Consider the following 20863-nt stretch of genomic DNA (forward strand, 5'->3'; position numbering starts at 1 on the left):
ATATTACTGGCATTTCTGTTTTCAATACAATAGCAAGGTATTCAAATGATAAAAATGTTCCCAGGTCAATATCATTGCACACAAATTGAGTGGAGATGATTGCTGCTATTCCGCCTCCCCTCCCACTCTGTCTGTTTGATTGATAGAATTTAAAATTGGAAGGGCAGGTCTCAATCAGTGTTGCTACACCAGTGATATTGTCTAACCATGTCTCTACTAAAAACATACAATGTACACCATGTTTTACTATGAGTTCATTTATCAGAAATGATTTTTGTTTCAGCCTCTAACGTTGAACAGTGCTAGTTTTAGCTGTACGGGTTCTGTAGTGGGGTGTGAGATAGTCTGTGGTTGAACACTGATATTGATAAGGTTAGATTTACATATGGGACGTGATAATGAGTAATTGATTAGTCTTTTGGTGATCAGAATCGGGATGACACTCAACGTGTTTTTTTGTAGTTTAGGCTGCTTCTGTATATAGTCTACAGAGCTAGATATGGTTGGTTGTCAGGCCAGTGATGCTATACTTTGTATGACGTTATGTATTAGCACATTTACCCCTGATATGTTTGGATGGATGCCATCGGGTCTGTAATGGTCTTTCCTGGACCAGAGCAGATCAAAGTTATTTATATAGCAAAGTCCTATAGTAGTACAGTGGGTCTGTAGCCATTTGTGCAACCAGAACAGACGGCTAAATCGCTCAGATCCACGACCTATGGATGGAATGGGGCCAGACACAATGCATATTTTACCCAGGCTTTCAATAGTGAGTATTAGTGATTCAAAGTCAGATTGGAGTTTAACGGATTGTCTAGCCATTACGTCATTTGCTCCGATATGAATGATAACGGTGTGGGCGGACGGATATCTCTCGATGATTTCGGGAGTACACTCAAGTAAGTCAGTAACTTTTAAACCGGAAAAACAATACGTAATGCCGTGTGGTATTTGCAAAAACCTGGTGATGGAATCTCCGATGAGTAGGATCTCTGGCTGTTCCTGGATGCATTCCCTGTCGTAGATGGCCAGGTTTCTATGGTGAAAAGCCGCAGGAGTAGCGTCTGCATTGCTGGCGGAGTTAGACGGTTGGTCGGGCAGCAGCGCCGTGTGGAGGGGCTCGTTCACAGCGGCATTTCCATCGATGACACTCGCCGTTTGAATGATCATACTGGTATGGGCTGCAGAGCACCGCAGACGAGGACGTTTAAACTTTGGGGAGTCGGACCCATCGCGTGAGTCTGGGGAGCTTGGCGATGCGAGAGCAAACAGGACAGAGCGCTTTCTGCTCTGGGTTGTAGATATATTTCCATGGTTGAGTCGTGAGCTGGAGAGGGCCGCCGTCCTGGCAGCTTCGCTTGGAGCCTGGCTAGTAGCTAGGCTAGTAGCTAGCATCGGATAGTCTTTGAGCAAAGCTACAGTACTAGCAGCAGGAGACGGAAGCGAGGGAGAGCCTAGGAGGCTGGAATCATTACAAAGAGGATTGAATCGGTTTGATAGTTGAGGTGAATCAAAGGGATCATATAGAGGAAGGGAGAGCTTCCTTCGGCCCCTCACCACTGTCGCCCAGGAGGGACTACTGGTGCAGCCTGCGTCCGCTTTTTCCATGCTAGCCAGCTTGGACATTAGCTCCGTTTGACGCTTGAGAAGATCCATTACTAGTATCTCGATGGTCTTCAGTTCCGTTCGCATTTCTGCGACATCTGATGTTGGAGCCATTTCCTCGGGGGAGTTTAGCACTGTTGAGTACTGTAGCGTGTAGCTGTAGCTATGGCAACAACAAGCGCCGATAGCTTTAGGTCACGTCCAGTAAAAAGTCACATAAAACCAATAAATCCAACAGTATAAACGATAAGAGCAAAAGTCACAGTGATCAGTTAAGATCACTGGTTAAAAAAATGGTAGAAAGAAAGAAAACAGTCTAAAGTTTGAAAGTTTGGGAGGTCCGCAAAAACACGTCCGTTCAGTAGTAACCGGAGTGTAGTGGATCCAACCAACTAACACACAGGAATGCAGGAGGAGGAGTCTAAGACCTTGGCTAGTGGTAAGATAACCTCTCACTCTTCACCCGAGTAATAAGATAACCTCTCACTCTTCACCTGAGTGGTAAGATAACCTCTCACTCTTCACCCGAGTGGTAAGATAACCTCTCACTCTTCACTCACTCTAGTGGTAAGATAACCTCTCACTCTTCACAAGTGCCACATTCTCGATACTATCTTGTTTTAAAGCCACTTCACTTCCGGAGAAGCCCTCTGGTTTTCCATGACATTCATTGAACATTTCAACATGTTTGCAGTCTCTTCTGCCTTCCTGATAACAGATAATAATAATAATACATTTTATTTGTAGAGCACCTTTCATACAAGAATTGCAGCCCAAAGTGCTTCACAGCAGTGCAATAAAATAGCTCTCTTTTACAGTACAATAATCATAAAAATAGACATATAATTAGCATAAAATAGACAGAATAAAATAGTGCAGTGCAATAAAATTAACTCTAATTTACAATAATCCTAGTGTGGATGTAATGAGTCTAAGTGGCAGAGTGTATTAAAAGGCTGAGGTGAAGAGGTATGTTTTAAGCGTACCTTTGAAGATATTTAGAGATCTAGCCTCCATAATGTCCATAGGCAGGGTGTTCCATAGCGTTGGTGTGTAATTCCATTCAGTGGTTTGTATAAAGGAGAATAAACAGATACAAATACAACAGATACAGATCACCGCTTGTGTCCTGTATGCCTGTACGTTAATGCCAAGCAAGCAGTGCAAAAATGCTTCCGCATTCGTCACCGCACGCTAGTGCGGTAAAGCGCCCTTCTTTTCAGACAAATGCTACCGTGCGTGCACCGGCGGCGGCGTGCTCGCTCAGGTGCGTGCGTGCGCCGGCGTGCTCGCGCGAGGTGCCCGCGCATGCGCATGAGATCCGACACGAGCGGAGCTCAATATATATAAGTCACCGCCCCTAATCCAGTATCTAGCAATAGCTCAATTGGCAAGGACACATGGCTGTGGATCCTATGGCTTGTTTGCTGGCGAGTTCGAATCCCATCGAAAATATTTTTTAACGTGATTTTTTTTTAACGTGTATTCTTTCGCCGGTTAAGGTTAGGCATGGTTAAGGTTAAGGTTAGGCATTGTTTCGGAGTTGGTTAAGGTTAGAACGGTTAAGTTTAGGCGCTGTTAAGGAGCTGGTTAAGGTTAGAGTTTGTCAAAGAGAATGGCAATATAATTTCTATGGTTAAGGTTAGGCATTGTTTCGGAGTTGGTTAAGGTTAGAACGGTTAAGTTTAGGCGTTGTTAAGGAGCTGGTTAAGGTTAGAGTTTGTCAAAGAGAATGGCAATAGACAGCCTATTTCCGTGCGACCTGGGCGCTGGGCGGCGGAAAATGAAAGGCGCATTACTGCATGCCACTATGGTACATTTTTGCACTGCTTGCTTGGCATAAAGCTACACGCGTCCTGTATCACTGTACATATTAATACTACAAATCTGATTAGCACTATTACTCAGTAGTAATAATTTATATATTTTATACCCAGTTTAATAACCTGTACATTGTATATTACTATTGCACTTTACTGTTACATTTGCACTCTGGTTGGATGCCAAACGTATTTCCGTTGTACTGTACTTGTGCTGTATACAATACATTTAAATAAATGATAATACATTTTATAAATAATAAAATGTATTATTATGATTAAATAATAGATAATAAAAAAACAAAATTATAATGAATAATAATAAATTATATGAATTATTATTATGTGTTGTATTATTTATATATAATACATAATAAATGTGACTGTAAATTTGAGTGTAATGTGATCCACCAGTGTGGCCGGAACGAGGGCGTGATCCAGCAGACCCACAGGATGGTGGAGAGGGCGTTCTCCCTGGCGGCAGGGGACTCGGAGCTGGCCACAGAGCTGGGCTACCAGCTGGTGCTGCTTGGCCGTGTGAAAGAGGCCATGAAGTGGTACAAGACCGCCATGACTCTGGATGAGACCAGCGTGTCGGCGCTGACAGGTACCTGGACACGCTGCACCGACCGCTTATCTGCAAACCAGTCACCAAACCAGTCACCTTTTAGGATCCCAAATTGGGGCACTTATTAAGTGAATGATTTCTGAGTGGTTTTGTGTGTCTCTCACCTTTTTCACTCTCTGTGAGTGTGTAGCTGTGTTATTGGCCTGAATGCCTCAAGGTTTCAATCAATACTAAGATTGGAATGCTTAGTTTTTTACGTTAAGTTATACTTTATAATCCGCTTAGGGAACTTCATTCTCTGGTAAATGGCTGCATTTTATATAGTGCTTTTATCCAAAGCGCTTTACAATTTGTTCCTCACAATTTACCCATTCACTCACGCATTCACACATCAGAGAGAGGCAGAGGAAACCATGCAAGGTGCCAACCTGCTCATTAGGAGCACTTAGGGGTTAAGTGTCTTGCTCAAGGACACTTCGACACACTGCCCAGGAGGAGCGGGAATCGAACCGGGAACCTCTGCATTACCAGACGACTGCTCTACCTCCTGAGCCACTGTCGCCCCAACCAGCCACATTTGACCCATCCTAACTATTTTAGGAGCAGTGGTTCAGCCAGAGTGCGGCACCCAGGGACCAACTCCAGTTGTAATGCCAGTACCTTGGTCAAGAGACCAACTCCAGTTGTAAGGCCAGTACCTTGGTCAAGAGACCAACTCCAGTTGTATTGCAATTACCTTGGTCAAGGGACCAACTCCAGTTGTAATGCCAGTACCTTGGTCAAGAGACCAACTCCAGTTGTAATGCCATTACCTTGGTCAAGGGACCAACTCCAGTTGTAATGCCAGTACCTTGGTCAAGGGACCAACTCCAGTTGTAATGCCAGTACCTTCGTCAAGGGACCAACTCCAGTTGTTTATGTTGTTGTCAAGAGCAAGGAATATTAACTTTGATGATGTGAGGATATCTACTGTCAGTGGCTCTTGTATTGAGAGAGTCACTGAGTATAAATATCTTGGCCTGTGGCTTGACGAGAAATTTACATTTAAGTTCCATGTGGACAATCTTGCCTCTAAACTGCGACAGGAGATTGGTTTCCTGTACAGAAACGGATCAAATTTTCCTCTATTTAACACATTCCCTGCCATGACTTATATCCATCAATATAGCCAGTCTGCCACCACTCTAAGCCTATGGAGATGTTCACCTTCTTTGCAGGGCTATAACTTTTTAAATTGTATTGCTAAATTGACATTACTATGGCCCATTCAACATCGATTATCTATCGTTCAGGATGTAGGAACGTTATACTTTTTCATTCATACAAAAATACCTTCTAGAATATAAGTATGTTTTTATCGTTTTCTGCAGTAATTCCTAGAACGTGAGCTATAGGCCTAAACGCATATATAGATTATCGATTGCCGTCTATTCCCTAGACACGCTATATTAAAAAATGCAACTGTACATCGCAGCGACAACCAGAACCTGCCGATTCCTCCTGAGCAACGTCAGAAGGACGTCCCTTCCTGACAAAAGAAGCCACCCAACTCCTCGTCCAATCAACAGTCATCTCCCGCCTCGACTACTGCAACCCACTGCTCGCTGGCCTCCCGGCCACTGCCACTAAGCCTCTTCAACTCATTCAGAACGCAGCGGCCCGCCTGATCTCAAATCTACCGAAGTCGGCCCATAGCACCCCACTTCTTAGGGACCTGCCCTGGCTCCCCATTGCTGCACGAATCCGCTTCAAGGCCCTCGACCTAGCATACCGTGCGGCAAAGGGAACCGCTCCCGCCTACCTCCGGTCAATGGTCTCTAACTACACACCCTCAAGACCCCTACGCTCTGCATCTTTTGGCCGCCTCAGACCTACTCCTATCCAAGCTCCGGGAGGGTCATCAAAGAGAAGTCGCCTATTCTCAGTCCTTGCCCCACAATGGTGGAATGAACTACCCACCCCAGTTAGGACAGCCGAAACACGTCCAATCTTTCGCCGTCGACTAAAGACGCACCATTATCTGAATTAAAAAAAGAAAAAGAAAAATCTAACCCTAACTAACCGTACTGTCATGCACTTGTCCTAATAAACTAACCTACACTGTAGCACTCAACACTTTGATGAACATTGTTGCTCAGCTGATAGAGTTGTGCCCTTCCTGATGGCTTGTCGTACAGAACTTGTAAGTCGCTTTGGATAAAAGCGTCAGCTAAATGACTAAATGTAAATGTAAATGTGCATGATCGTATACGTTATGCGTCATCATGCGCGGATGAAAGGGGGGGGGTCATTTATAATTCCATGATCGTCAGTAAATGCTTTATGTAGTATGGGTGATATATTGATCAGATCGGTTTGCGGTGAAATTAATAGACAATTGGGCTGAAAATGACGTTAGCGTCCTCTTACCGTTCGCCGACGAGACTGGAGGAAAAAGATCCCACTTATTTGACGTTGATCTCCTAGATCCATTTCCGGTTTGTATGGCGCAATAAACGCCCAAATCATATCGATTATTGAGTTATGGCAGCGATCCATATGCACGCCAGTGTATGTCTGGAGTCCCGCAACAATATGTGACTGCCGGACGGATTTCCCAGATGCACCGATTGCCACTTCCGGTTGTAACTCGCCCGATCATCCACCAGGCGGCGGTATTGAGGCGTTGCAATATTGTGCAGAATCCCACTGTATCACCAGAGGCTGGGTGGCATAATTATGAATGCCATGGTGAAAAAATGAAATATGATCTCAATATCGCTGTACAGCGTGGTTTGGCAGACAACGCATGGCAGACAATAACGCTGTACAACGTGAACGGCGGTGGATATGTTAATAGAAAAAGAATAGTTGAATCAGTCTTCTTATCAGTTTTGGACTATGGTGATGTAATTTATAGGCATGCTGCGGCATCAACTCTTAAACCTCTGGATTCTGCATATCACTCAGCTATCAGATTTATAACTGGTGACAGATATGATACTCACCATTGTGTTCTGTTTGATAGGGTGGGTTGGCCTTCTCTTGCAGAAAGGCGCAACAAACACTGGTATTTATTTATTTTTAAAGCCCTTATTGGTAAACAACCTGTTTATATCTCTTCACTGTTATATTGGAATATTGGTACCTATTCAACTCGATCGAATGACTGGATGGTTCTTACAGTAGGGTTCCTCACATTTGTTCTGAGCTAGAGAAGTCAGCCTTTTCCTTTGATGCCTCTAACTCATGTCCTTCAACTCTCTCTGAAATTAGAGGTTCTCCCTTCCCTTGGAACTCCAGTTGTAATGCCAGTACCTTGGTCAAGAAACCAACTCCAGTTGTAATGCCAGTATCTTGGTCAAGGGACCAACTCCTGTACCTTGCTCAAGGGTAATGACAGGAAATCTAGCATGCATGTGTTTTATGGTGTGGAAGGAAACCTGAGTACCCGGGCCGGAGGAAACCCACGCAAACACGCAAAGAACATGCAAACTCCACACAGAAAGGCCCCCTGCTGGGGTTTGAACCCAGGACCCAGGACCCAGGACATATCTGTAAGTGAGTAAGGATTTACTCAGACAAAGGAATACGTAGTTGACAAAGGTTTATTAGCTTACAACCCAGGAGAATTGGCTAGACCCGGCGAGTCCCTGGCCGGGGGGCGTGTACCGCTTCCGCAACGGATTCTATTTCCGGGGTTGCCCTGATTGGCCGTGACGGCCACGTGACATGCCGCGGCCACGCCCCAATTGTCGCGCCACATTTTTTTTCTGAGTGCAGAGCTGTTTAATCACTTGCCCCACTGCCTTTCACATCGCGCCACGCTTAATCATTTATCATTTAACATTTGAAAGGCATACATTGTTGTCATACAGAAGTACAGAATACTTTTATCCAAAATGCTTCTCATTGTCCCGCCACATCTCCCGAGTGCAGAGCTGTGCCCCACTGCCTTTCACATCGCGCCACGCTTAATCATTTATCATTTAACATTTGAAAGGCATACATTGTAGTCATACAGAAGTACAGAATACTTTTATCCAAAATGCTTCTTACTGTTACACTGTTAGAGACTGTGCTAGACAAATGAATGACTAATTCGGTCAGAAATAACGTTAGTAAGCACTGCTTATATGCTTATTATGTCTGCGGGGTACAGTAAACGTTTCTCCCGGTACATTCTGAAGAGCACACCGCTGTATGTTGGAGAACCAGCGGTCTTCCGCTCCTCCTCACTCGAGTGAGAGAGCAAAGCCGTGCGAGGGGGGCGGCACCTCGGCACAGCTCAGCCCTGTGTGATCGAGCAGGAAGGAGGAGATGGGAGTCCTTCCAATCGGAATATGTTGTTTCTTTACACATATGTTGGATTATGAATATGTCTTTATAGCTATGCTGCCAGGCTGGAATATGTTGTTTCTTTACACATATGTTGGATTATGAATATGTCTTTATAGCTATGCTGCCAGGCTGGTCCGCGACCCTCCGTGCTGCGATCACCAGCGGGGAGAATATGCTCACGCGATGTTGTGTTACTGCTTTCTGACCGAATTAGTCATTCATTTGTAGCTATAAAGACATATTCATAATCCAACATATGTGTAAAGAAACAGCGGTGTTCTGTATGACAACAATGTATGCCTTTCAAATGTTAAATGATAAATGATTAAATGATACACAGCGAAATCTACGCTCTCTCATAAATGATTAAATGATACACAGCGAAATGGGCGGCTACGTGGCGTAGTGGGCAAGGCACTCACCACGAATGCAGAGACGCTGGGCTCGCCTGTTCGAGCCCAGCGCTCCACATTGCTTTCAGTTTAGCTGGTCGTTCATACTAATACACATTGGCCGTATTAGGGGGTGGGAAACTGATGGGTACGCTCTCTCATCCTGCTTTCGCCAACGGCAGCGCGCTGTCCTAACAGCGTTCGAGACAGGGGAGGATAGAATTGGACGATACGAAATTGCGGTGGGAGAAAAAAGTAGATAAAAAAAAAGAAAAACTCTGAACAAACATCTGAATATCACTATTACTCAGTAGTACTAATTTATATATTGTATACCCAGTTTAATCACCTGTACATTGTATATTACTATTGCACTTTACTGTTACATTTGCACTCTGGTTGGATGCCAAGCTTCTTTTTGTTGTACTGTACTTGTGCTGCGTGATGACAATACATTTGAATCTAACCTTATTTACCTCCACACTGAAACACAGGAAGAATGCCGCTTCCACTCTTCACTCACTAATACAGTAATTACTACTGAACCTTCCGAGGCCAAAACATGGTCATCAGGACAGTCCTAATTACCCAGCCATCTAAACCGGTGCTTGTCAACATTTCTGCTTTCATTTGGCTCCTGAAAACGGAGGGACACCTGTTTTTGTGAACTCTCCAACGTGGTCAAGCGCTCTTAGGTCCAAGTTCACCGTTCTGTCAACTGACCATGTTCACACGGTGGCCATTTTGCTCTTATATTGTACTGAGGTTGGAATTTCTTTCTTTCCACCCTGTTCCCACCTTGGGAAAGGAGTCCTAACCTGAGCATGACACGAGAGCAAAATGGCCACGTGTGAATATGGTCAGTTGACAAAACGGTGTACTTTGACCGAAGAATGATTTTGTCTTACATTTTCAAGCTATTTCACAAAATGTTATATTGGTTTATTGATTATTTAGACTTCAAATATTCATTATTTAACAATGTAAACGTGTCTACCAGGGGGAGCTCCCGTAGCTCACCGCATATCTCTGCGCTATTTCTGCGTCGGGGAAAACCGTGCTCGTCACGGATCTGGGGGACACGAGTTCGATTCCCGGACCCGCCGTCATTTCTCAGAATGTCTTCCCCTGCTCTACATCCCATTTCAACCTGTTTCTGTCGGTCATGCTTGACCAGAAAAGCGATAAACGCTAAAAAATTAAGTTTAAAAAAAAATAAAAATAAAGGTGTCTACCAGTAGGCTATACCAACGATGATGAATTTGATGATGTAATTCTGTCTGCAGTAGGCAACGGGAAGTATTTTTGGGGAATTCATTTATTTCATGTAGTCCTTTGTGTAGTTGTTGTACACCATTTTACCATTACCATTTAACTTGTGTTTCTACCTCTTTTATTTAATTTCAAACCTTTATTTTAACTCAAAAGGCAACTTAGGTTTCGCTCATTTACAGTCATGTTGAGTGTACATACAGAAATGAGCACAAAAAAAGCATATAAAATCACACCGGCAAATCAATTAAAACACGTAAACTTGATTGACAAGAATCTCATTCCATGAGCTAGAGGAGCATCATAGCAAAATGCAGATTCAACCTGTTCAGAGCAAACTGGACCTTAACTCATTGACCACCACGCTTAAGTGTGCCAGAGGGCGCTAGAGCGCCACCGCTTTAATCAATGGGAGGAGTGGGAGATTTGCGAGTGCTTAAAATATATCTTAAATTATGGCTATGGGTCTAATACACTCGTTGATTATCAGTGAGTTGCTTGCAGTCAACATGTACAAAAACGGATTGTTTTTTCATCGGTACATTTCCGTTTTATACCGTTTTGAATACGAGTATAGTTTTGGTGATTTCTAGTAATTCCAGAGAAAGACGCGATAATAGCCCTTTAGTGGAATACACCCAACGGAAAACAGTCACACATACACACACAGATACAGCGTCGATCGGGTAGAAATACATTTATATATAATTTATATATAATGTTCTTACCTTGTATCTGATGTAATGCAAAAGAAATAATCCAATTATCTGATCGCCATTTGAAGTACTGGGCACGGAGGTCCGTGCCACATTCAACAGCATTGCATGAGGGGGGGGGGGGGGGGGGTCAGCGTTGCAGATGTATAGTTGAAATCAGGTTACCTCGCCTGATTATTTAAACCACGCCCGCACAGCTTGGATCGTCCCAGAAAAAAAACTATACCATTCCCAGTGGAGTGCAATACCAGCCGGAAGGCGTAGGGGGCGGTATTTGCCCTTTTGCGAGCTCAGACCCATTCCCAACGATAACATCAGGCTGGATGGATGAAAATGAATGGATATCGCTAATAAAAGAAATAACGATTAAAACCCAACTATACTCGTGATTGGCGCTGAACGGTCTGCGAGTTAACCCGACTATCATCGGGTCTGGTGTCCAATGAGTTAAGGACCAGCCAGTCACTAGAATGGGTTCCATAGGTACCATAATTCCATTCCAATAATGATGTAGTATAAGGAGGTAGCTTACCAATAATGATGTAGTATAAGGGGGTAGCTTACCAATAAGGGCCTTAAAAATTTACAAATACCAGTGTTTGTTGCGCCTCTCCATCAGAGAGGACCAGCCATCCTTCTCATAAAGGACAGAGTGATGAGTGTCATATCTATCATTAGTGATGAATCTGATACAATTTATAAATGTTTACATTTCTTATTACCCCCCCTTTCTTCATAGTTCTATATGCATTTGTACGTCCTCTTCCAACCATTGAGATGTAGTTCTGTTAACAGCAACACTGTTTCATCCTCCTCATCTCACCTCACCTGTGTGACATTCAGGGTCTACACGACAACTTTAAAGTGTGTGAAATCCCACTCCTTCTGTCACTCCTTTTACCAGTTTAGCCCTTCTTATTTATTTTATGTTTTTTACTCTTTTACTAGTTTTAGTGTTCTTTTTACTCCTTACTAGTGTTAGTCTTGCTTATTTTATATTCTTTTTTATTTTACTCTTGCTAGTTTTTATGTTCTTTTAAAATGTAGCACTTTGAGATTTTGCTCCGCAACTGTAAAGCGCACTACAAATCAGATATATTATTATTATTATTACCCAGGTATTATCCGGTGCCAGCTGATCGAGGGGCATTTAGAAGATGCGGAGCAACAGCTGGAGTTCCTCACCGAGATCCAACAATCGATTGGCAAGTCGGGGGTAAGGCTACATCCTGGGTCAAATCAAACACCACCCCCTATAGCTGGTTGAAGATCCTTAGTAACCACTGTGTATTTAATTATTTACTTACTCAAAGCTGTTTGTTAAGGACTTAGCAGGATGAGGAGCAGCTGGACTTTGGCTGGACCTTGAAAGCTTTGAGGTTAACAGATTGATTGACTGATTGAAAACTTTATTAACAGATTGCAGAATGGGTACAGTACAGCTCAATGCATACAATTGTTAAGGGGATGCAGACCAGAGAAAGACTTTCGTCTTGTTTACATCAGGGTCCCCCATTTTCAATTCATCATAACATATATGACATACACGACATACAGCACGTGTAGGCCTATTAGATGGTGTGTGTTTATAGCTTTTACCATGCCATTGGCTGGTTAAGATTACCGGTATATTCTGAGAGATGGCATGGCGTCTATACTATCCATTTAATACCCTTTTTGGTGTTAGCAGGGTGTTCATTTCCTCTAGTGCATGATGGGCTGATTATTATTAATAAAGGAATATCTTATCTTATGTGTTGTTCTCGACACCTTTAACCCTCTGGGTCCCACATATACCCATGTGTGTCTTTGTTAGGCAGGGTATCTTCAGGAGGTATCTTCATAATCTGAAAGCTGGGAACCTCAGGGATGATACAGGGAGATGCAGCTCAGCACTGTGTGTCAAGTGTCTCTAGTCATAAGTCAGTAATGAGCATTGTGTTTTGGTTTGCGTCTATTAAAATGTTGAAGGTTTAGAGTGTATAAGGGCTTAGAACATTATGATCCAAGTGTATGATGGCCTCAATTATGTCTCACAAGTTGTTGCCGCAATTTCCAGGTTGATACCATTTGTTACACATATTATTTGGTGCATTTTTCAGCTTTTCAAGTTTTTCTGTTCTGGAAATTGCTCCCTTTATGGTCAATAAACCTAGGAAGGTCATACACTCCCTGAACGCCATGGGTCTCTAGTTTGTGGTTATAAAGTTTCATGAGGCTGTGATTATCCTAGAGGTCACAATGCGTCATTTTATACAGTGAGGTCAAGTTTCCAAAACAACACCATCACACATGAATACAATCGGGCTCACTGGGTCCACAATAGTCAGATTTACAGTCATTCAATTCATGCAAAAAGACTGTTTAGGGAGCGTAGTTTGAAATGGTCAAATACACAATTTTTAGAATAGGCTGAAAATAACACATTTGTACTGCATGCTTAGAACTGCATGGTTCTTGTCAAAAACTGAACATTAGCATAACGTTGGCATGTATGTAAAGGGGAGACTCTTGGCTACTCGTAGAATCCATTGTCGTTCAGATATCTTGGGGTCAGAGGACAAGAGGCCTGAAAACTTCAGAGCATGATTTAGCCCCTTGCTGACAAGCTAGCATGACATGGTTGGTTACCAACGGATACCTTCATTAGCTTCAAAGCTGCAGCCTCTGAAACACAGAGGGAGCACCTCAGAGGGTTTCATGTGCTTACTATCCCAGGTTTCCTATCCCAGGTTTCCTATCCCAGGTTTCCTATCCCAGGTTTCCTATCCCAGGTTTCCTATCCCAGGTCTCCTATCCCAGGTTTCCTATCCCAGGTCTCCTATCCCAGGTCTCCTATCCCAGGTCTCCTATCCCAGGTCTCCTATCCCAGGTCTCCTATCCCAGGTTTCCTATCCCAGGTCTCATATCCCAGGTTTCCTATCCCAGGTTTCCTATCCCAGGTCTCATATCCCAGGTTTCCTATCCCAGGTCTCCTATCCCAGGTTTACTATCCCAGGTTTCCTATCCCAGGTCTCCTATCCCAGGTCTCATATCCCAGGTTTCCTATCCCAGGTTTCCTATCCCAGGTCTCATATCCCAGGTTTCCTATCCCAGGTCTCCTATCCCAGGTTTACTATCCCAGGTCTCCTATCCCAGGTTTCCTATCCCAGGTCTCATATCCCAGGTTTCCTATCCCAGGTCTCCTATCCCAGGTTTCCTATCCCAGGTCTCATATCCCAGGTTTCCTATCCCAGGTCTCCTATCCCAGGTTTCCTATCCCAGGTCTCCTATCCCAGGTCTCCTATCCCAGGTCTCATATCCCAGGTTTCCTATCCCAGGTCTCATATCCCAGGTCTCATATCCCAGGTTTCCTATCCCAGGTGAGCCTGATGATCCACCCTGTGTGGAGAATAATTATATTCCGTTCTCCCTCTCCCTCCCTCCTCCCTCTCCTCCCTCCCCTCTCATTACCCCCCCCCCCCCTCCCCTCTCCTCTAGGAGCTGCTGTACCTGCGGGCGGTCTTGGCGGTGAAGAGGCGTCAGTCCCAGGAGGAGGTGACCAACCTGCTGAACGATGCAGTGGACACTCACTTCTCCAGCCTGCAGGGGCTGCCGCTGGGCGTGGAGTACTTTGAGAAGCTCAACCCCGACTTCCTGCTGGAGATCGTCAAGGAGTACCTGGCGCTGTGTCCGGCCAAGGTCAGACGAGACGTTTTGGATAAACATGTTGCTCACAGGTTCTTTAAAACAAGTCTTTAAACTAGGGATGGAAGTTTGTGCCAATGAAACAGAAATTTCGCTCTGAAATCCCGCGAGAGTTGTTGCAGGAAGACGAACACTGGTCAGCTGTGGAGAAAGTATCGGGGGAAACGTTGTTGCGTTGAAAGCGAGCTTAGCGTTATCCGAAAGATAAAAACAACGTGTGTTTCCACGCAACATATCCTTATTGCTACTGCAACGCTCTTTAACCTCTTAAGCCCGATCGGCCCGGTACCGGTACAAGATTTATTTGTACGTCATAAATAGATCAATACAGTCAATACAGAAACGCAAGTAATATTGCGTTTCTTTTTCAAATGTAGACTAGAGTAAAGATCCTAACCCTATCAAAACAGCAGTCAATGTGTATATTTTCAGCACTACGTTTGTTTATCGACGATTTTAAGTGTTATTAGCAAAATATGAGCTTGTTTATGAGCGCGCATTGCACCAGAAAACGAACGATTTAGAAGCGAGAAGAAGAAGCACTCATGAAATCATTGTAGTCTTAATGTAGCAGGGTGGATTATCCCTGCTTCGTGGGAACGGGTGAGCACAATCACTGGGTAGCGAGACACAGTAGAGCTCTGTCTGACTGCACCTCCGTCTTTGAGTCTGGAGCTTCGACTGGAGGCTGGTAGTGTGAGTGGATGGGGCCCGTGATTTACCAACCTGGTCTGGTACTCTGGTCTTCCTCCTCTGCAGCAGGGCGGTCAGCAGTACTCCCCAACACGCTCCCACTTCCCCCAATTGCTCCTTAAACCCTCCCACACCTAGTGACTGAATTGTAAATAAATACCCTGGGTTCCCCCCGCAAGCAGTACCCTCCCTCAATGACCCTAGAAACCTTACAATGAAAAGGGAAAGGTGGAATAGGAAGGGGTTAATTATGTTAACGTTACCCACACCAAAAGAGTTGTTAAACGGCTCATGGATAGACACGCACACAGAACTCCCATCTAATTCTTTAATGTTACTTATACTGGTCAGTTACAATGATTTAATAATAGTGACCAAATGGACTGAAGTCCCACTATAGTTCCGCTTGTAACTCCATACCTCATAAACACGTATATTATACACCCACCTCTGGGTTAATATCAGGGATAATATACTTCAATGTGTTTGACTCATCGCCCACGTCTGGGTCTTCACCCTGTATAATACCTCCAGCAGGTTTTAATTATACGGCAAGAATAATACCTCTCTAGGCTTTATTTATAATGCACCAGGTCGGTAACTTCCCCACAGGGAAAGGGTTAATTAGATGGGAAAATATTATTAAAGAACAAACCCGTTATCACACTCAAAGAAAATGAAAAGAAATCAAAAGGTGGGCCCACAAATACCTTACAAAAGTCCTATGCTAATGCCGGCATGTATTGTTAATGGGGTACCCCTAGAACTGTGGTTAGCAACGTTAGCTTCGCCCGCGGGCCGCACCACACTGTGTACTGTGTAATAGCTCCGGAGCGTAGATGCTCAATTGTACTCAACCAATATGGCGGCCTCGCCGCGCCACCGTCGTCCGGAAGGCAAGATGGCGTCGAACGCTCTCGGCGAGGGTGCTAGCAGGCGGAGCTGGAGCAGAGAGGCAGTGCTGGGCTGAGAGCGTGTGCTGGGTGATGGCAACCTCTGTTGGTCGGGACAAACTCCCGTGCGCTGCAGGCAGCCTGGTGTTGATCTGGTTGTAGACAGCCGGAGCAGACTGGTTGTAGACAACTGGTTCTGGGTCCACGCGCGTATCTAAGCTCTCCCTCACTAACACTGCAGCTACACTCTGGGTCCCCAGACAGCCCTCCTGCTAGCCGGGATATATGATAACGCAGGGTGTTTCTAAACACCGGTCCTCTTCACGCCACGCTGGCAGGGCACCTCGCTAGAGGGAATAACTTTAACTTAAACCCCTCAGGGCGATACCGCATTCCTTCTAGGATAACTCGTTGTATCGCTAGGGTAGTCCGTAAGGAAACATGCAACACGCTTCTACGTTTGCTGGTATAGGATAACCCGTAATATACTCAAGTTCAATACGAGGCTCTTCCAGACACGACCGAACCGATCCAAGTCCAATGTCGAAGAGGCTGGTTCCTCGCACTTCCGTCTACTTCCTCCTCCGTCTCTCCCGTACGCTCTCTGCCTGCCACCGCGCCCCCTGCTGTTACCGCCTACTAGCTCCACAGGGAAAAGGATTGTAGAATAGAATCCAGTAATGCCGTTTATAATCCATATTTCAGCCGGTAGAAGGAGGAGCTCGCGTCATTGTTCGTGAGAATATCAATGGAAACTAGTCAACATGTCTTTGTGCACAAAGGGGAGATAAAAGGCAAGTCAGCACATCTGAATAATAGGCATATATTCAGGTTGCTACATTAAGAAAGAGGACACCCAAGGCTTTCAATGGATGTCGAAATGTCATAAAACTACACTACCCAACTCACACCAGCCGCATACATACTCAAGCCAACCATTTTTCTTTTAGAAATATTGATGTGAAAAATCATGTTTATATCTCACGGTATGTTCCCACATGCAACAGGCTCACGTGTGATGATGGCGTAGTGTGACACTAAACGTTTCCTAGCGGTTGTGTTATTGCTATTACTGGAATTTTGGAACTCGACTGGAAAGTCAAGTCAAGTGTTTGTGTTTGTGTTTATTGATCTGCCCGGGGAGATGCAGGTGTCACAGCAGCCTGTGTGTGTGTGTGTGTGGGGGGAGGTATAGCCTGAAGCACCTTGTCTTACTATGATATAGAATGTAGACTATGCCTACACTTTGTTATGACTAAGTGTCAAATGTAAATGTACTGTATGGGTAACGGAGTCAGACACCATTGTTCATCTGCCACGTGGCACTTTCCCAGAGTCTGTCCTGGTTACCAAACCTAATGGTTTGAGGAGGAGATGGGGGGAGGAGGGAGGAGGGAGAACAGAATATAACTATTCTCCACACAGGGTGGATCATCAGGCTCACCTGGGATAGCAAACCTGGGATGGTGTCCTTCAGTGTTGTTGACACAGCTTGCATCGTCGTCCCGGAACAAATGGTGTCTCTGTCCTTTAATTATTGACCTGGAAACATACATAACACTCCTGGGATAGCGGAGAGATCTCTGTCGTCCGACACTATTGTGTTTTCTGCTATTAAATGGTAAACGGACTGCATTTATATACAGATTTGAATCCAAAGCGCTTTACAACTCATGCCTAACATTCACCCATTCACTCACACATAAATAAATGATGATTCACACACCGATGGCGGAGGCGACCGTGTAAGGTGCCGACCTGCTCATCGGGAGCAGTTAGGGGTTAAGTGTCTTGCTCAAAGTCAATTCGACACGCTGCCCGGGAGGAGCGAGCGGGAATCGAACCGGGAACCTTCCGATTACCAGACAACCGCTCTACCTCCTGAACCACTGTCACTCCCAATAAAGAAAGCCATTTGCTGTAAATTCCTGCAACTTAAATATACAGTGTATACGGTTGCACAATAGTTTAACATTGAACACACGCACATGCACACACACACACACAGTGGAACAAAGGAACGGAGGATCGAGCAATCACATATTAGACAATGATTCATCTCTGTTTCTAAGTTGGCCCCAAACTTTCACTCCAAAAACGTTGCTGGCATGTTGTCATAGCGCCGCTGTGCCCCTACAACCTTGTTTAGGGAACGCCCCGCTGCCACTGAAACTAGCTGCTATGATGGTATGATATTGTGTACAGTAGATGACCTCTGACCTCTGTGTCTCCCAGCCTCCAGCCCCGGGACAGACCCCTCCCCCTCAGCTCCAGCACTGCGTCTCCGTCCTGGACACCGTGGTGAAGGTCGTCCCGGGCCTCCTGCTCGGGGTCTTCCTGTTGGCCAAAGTCCGCTTCCAGTCCGGTACGCGTTGCCTTCGAACGGGAGACGCTTTCCTCCCCGATTCTGTTCCACTGACCGCAGCTGCTTTTCTGACTAAATGTTATGTTTGAACCAGGATTGAAACCTCACACAAACATTTTATTACCTCCATAAAGTCAGGGCCCATTTGTTGTCTATGGAGCGTAATGAAGCTTGCTGATTTCTACTCAATCCGTCTGATTTACACTGTGTCTAAAAGCAGTGGTGCAGTCGTAATATGGGAACTGCCCGGACGCCGCGCGCGCGCGGGTACGCGCATGCGCACAGAACAGATTATTATTATGCAGAATAAATAGTAGGAAACATGTTTGTATAGGAAATTACTAGTTTTAGTTTAGTTTTTGTAAATATTGCCTTGAAATAGAGAAGCTGAGAAAGGTAGCAGGATGTAGCCTTCAATATATAAAGAAATTATATTGTCAACAGATATGGTTGAAAAACAAACAAGTTTCAAGTTTCTTTAATAGTTGTCATACAGAAGTACAGAATACTTTTATACAAAATGCTTCTTACTGTTACGCTCCAGAGACTGTGCTAGACAAGATAAGTATGAAATAAAATAGTATAGCATGTAAAATTGACGTAAAAATAGAAGTCACAGTGTTCAGTATAGACATATGTACAATGTTCGATGCAGAATAGAAGTAACTGAGTTACCGTACAATATACAATATACTATGCAATGTACTAATATACAATACTATATAGTGCAAAGCAGAAATGGGATGAGGTACAATTTAGGTACAATTTACAGTAAGGTGTACGAGTTGTAGTGCAAATCCTTTACCAATAAATATAAAGTGTGTTTAGGTGATCTAAAGTGTGGAGAGTGGGTGCTGCAGTGTGTTGTTTGTTTAAAGTGAGTGTTGTGAGCAGGGCTCGAGACTAACAATGTCCCGTCGTCCCGGGGACGATCAAATATTGATTTGGGACGAACAGAAATCTTTTTTGGGACGCAAACGGGACGAGAGGATTTAATTTTTTTCACAGGAAATGTCAATTAGCCGACTGTCAGTGCGCGCATATATATTAGTGCTGTCAGGTGATTAAAAAAATGTATCTAATTAATTACAGGATTTGTAATTAATTAATCTAATTAATCGCATTTTAATCGCATAACCATTTTATGCCTGATATTTTATATTCTATAATCATATTTCAAATTGCATGTGTCCGGATGGCAGAGTTAATTTTCATAACACAATAATTTGCTGTGTAATTAATTAATCTAATTAACGTGATAAACTGACAGCCCTAATATATATATATGAATTATTCTACGTTAATAAAAACATACCTGGTGATCAACTACAGTTTGCTGTAAACATTATGATATGTGTGTAGTGTTCTTCTGATAACGACCGCTGCAGCGGGAGCTGGCTCATGCTGGATTTGCAAATAGCATGCAGCTGCAGAGCCGCAGAGCCAGGGGCGCTTTCAGGTCCGGTCACAGGCCCGCTCAACAGCGCCCCCCACCCAACGGCTGAATTGCCAATGGCTGAATTGGAGTATTGCACTGTGCGCAATAAGATTGTTCGTCAAACAGTGTTGAACTTGAGTGCTACAGTCTTGAGTGCATATTAGTAAAGACATATTATCATAGTAGGTAGTAGTATAGACATATTATCATAGTAGGTAGTAGTATAGACATATTAGCATAGTAGGTAGAAGTATAAACTAGTGCTGTCAGGCGATTAAAAAAATTCATCTAATTAATTACAGGATTTGTAATTAATTAATCTAATTAATCGCATTTTAATCGCATAACCATTTTATGCCTGATATTCTATATTCTATAATCATGTCCGGATGGCAGAATTCAGTACTGTATCTACAAAACCTTCTGTTTAATCATCTTCCATCTATTCATTTGCTTAGATTTTTCAGGTCTGGTCAATTTGAGCATGGTGTTATTCAGAGTCAAAGATAAAAAAAAAATTATTGATATTCTCATTTGGTTCATTACAATTTACTCAAAATAAAATGTTCATTCAATCAATCACCGCGCAGATTGATTGATTGAATGAAAATGTTATTAACAGATTGCAGAATGGGTACAATACAGTACGGCTCAATACACACAATTGTTAAGGGGATGCAGACCAGAGAAAGACTTTCGTCTTGTTTACATCAGGGTCCCCCATTTTCAATTCATAATGAATTGTAAGTAAGGGTGCACCTTGCACCGTGCAATCCATTCTTTGTGGATCTAGCCCACAGTATTTCTGACACTGGGAATACATTCCCTGAGATTCATAGATGTCCCTAGAATCAGATACCAAGAACATGCAAATGGACCATATTAAAAAAAAAAGTCTGTAAATGTGTATTCTACATTCTTATGGAATAAGATAAGATACGATGAATGAGATGCAAACAAAATATTATTATATAAAAAAATAAAAAAGTGTAATTAATTTTGAGTTAATTTTCATAACGCGATAATTTGCTGTGTAATTAATTAATCTAATTAACGCGATAAACTGACCGCCCTAGTATAAACATATTAGC

General features: G+C 43.7%; 1 protein-coding gene across 1 annotated transcript in view; it reads left to right on the forward strand.

The window, feature by feature from the left end:
- Positions 1-20863, forward strand: part of ttc21b (tetratricopeptide repeat domain 21B) — a 156215-nt gene that overhangs the window by 46753 nt on the left and 88599 nt on the right. The window contains exons 9-12 of the mRNA XM_084310923.1: positions 3843-4035; positions 11815-11912; positions 14177-14377; positions 18205-18334. Of these exons, the coding sequence (XP_084167049.1) occupies positions 3843-4035; positions 11815-11912; positions 14177-14377; positions 18205-18334 (622 nt within the window). The remainder of the gene's footprint in view (positions 1-3842; positions 4036-11814; positions 11913-14176; positions 14378-18204; positions 18335-20863) is intronic.

Source organism: Notolepis coatsorum (assembly GCF_963971535.1).
Source record: "Notolepis coatsorum genome assembly, chromosome: 3".
NCBI classification, from domain to species: Eukaryota; Metazoa; Chordata; class Actinopteri; order Aulopiformes; family Paralepididae; genus Notolepis; species Notolepis coatsorum.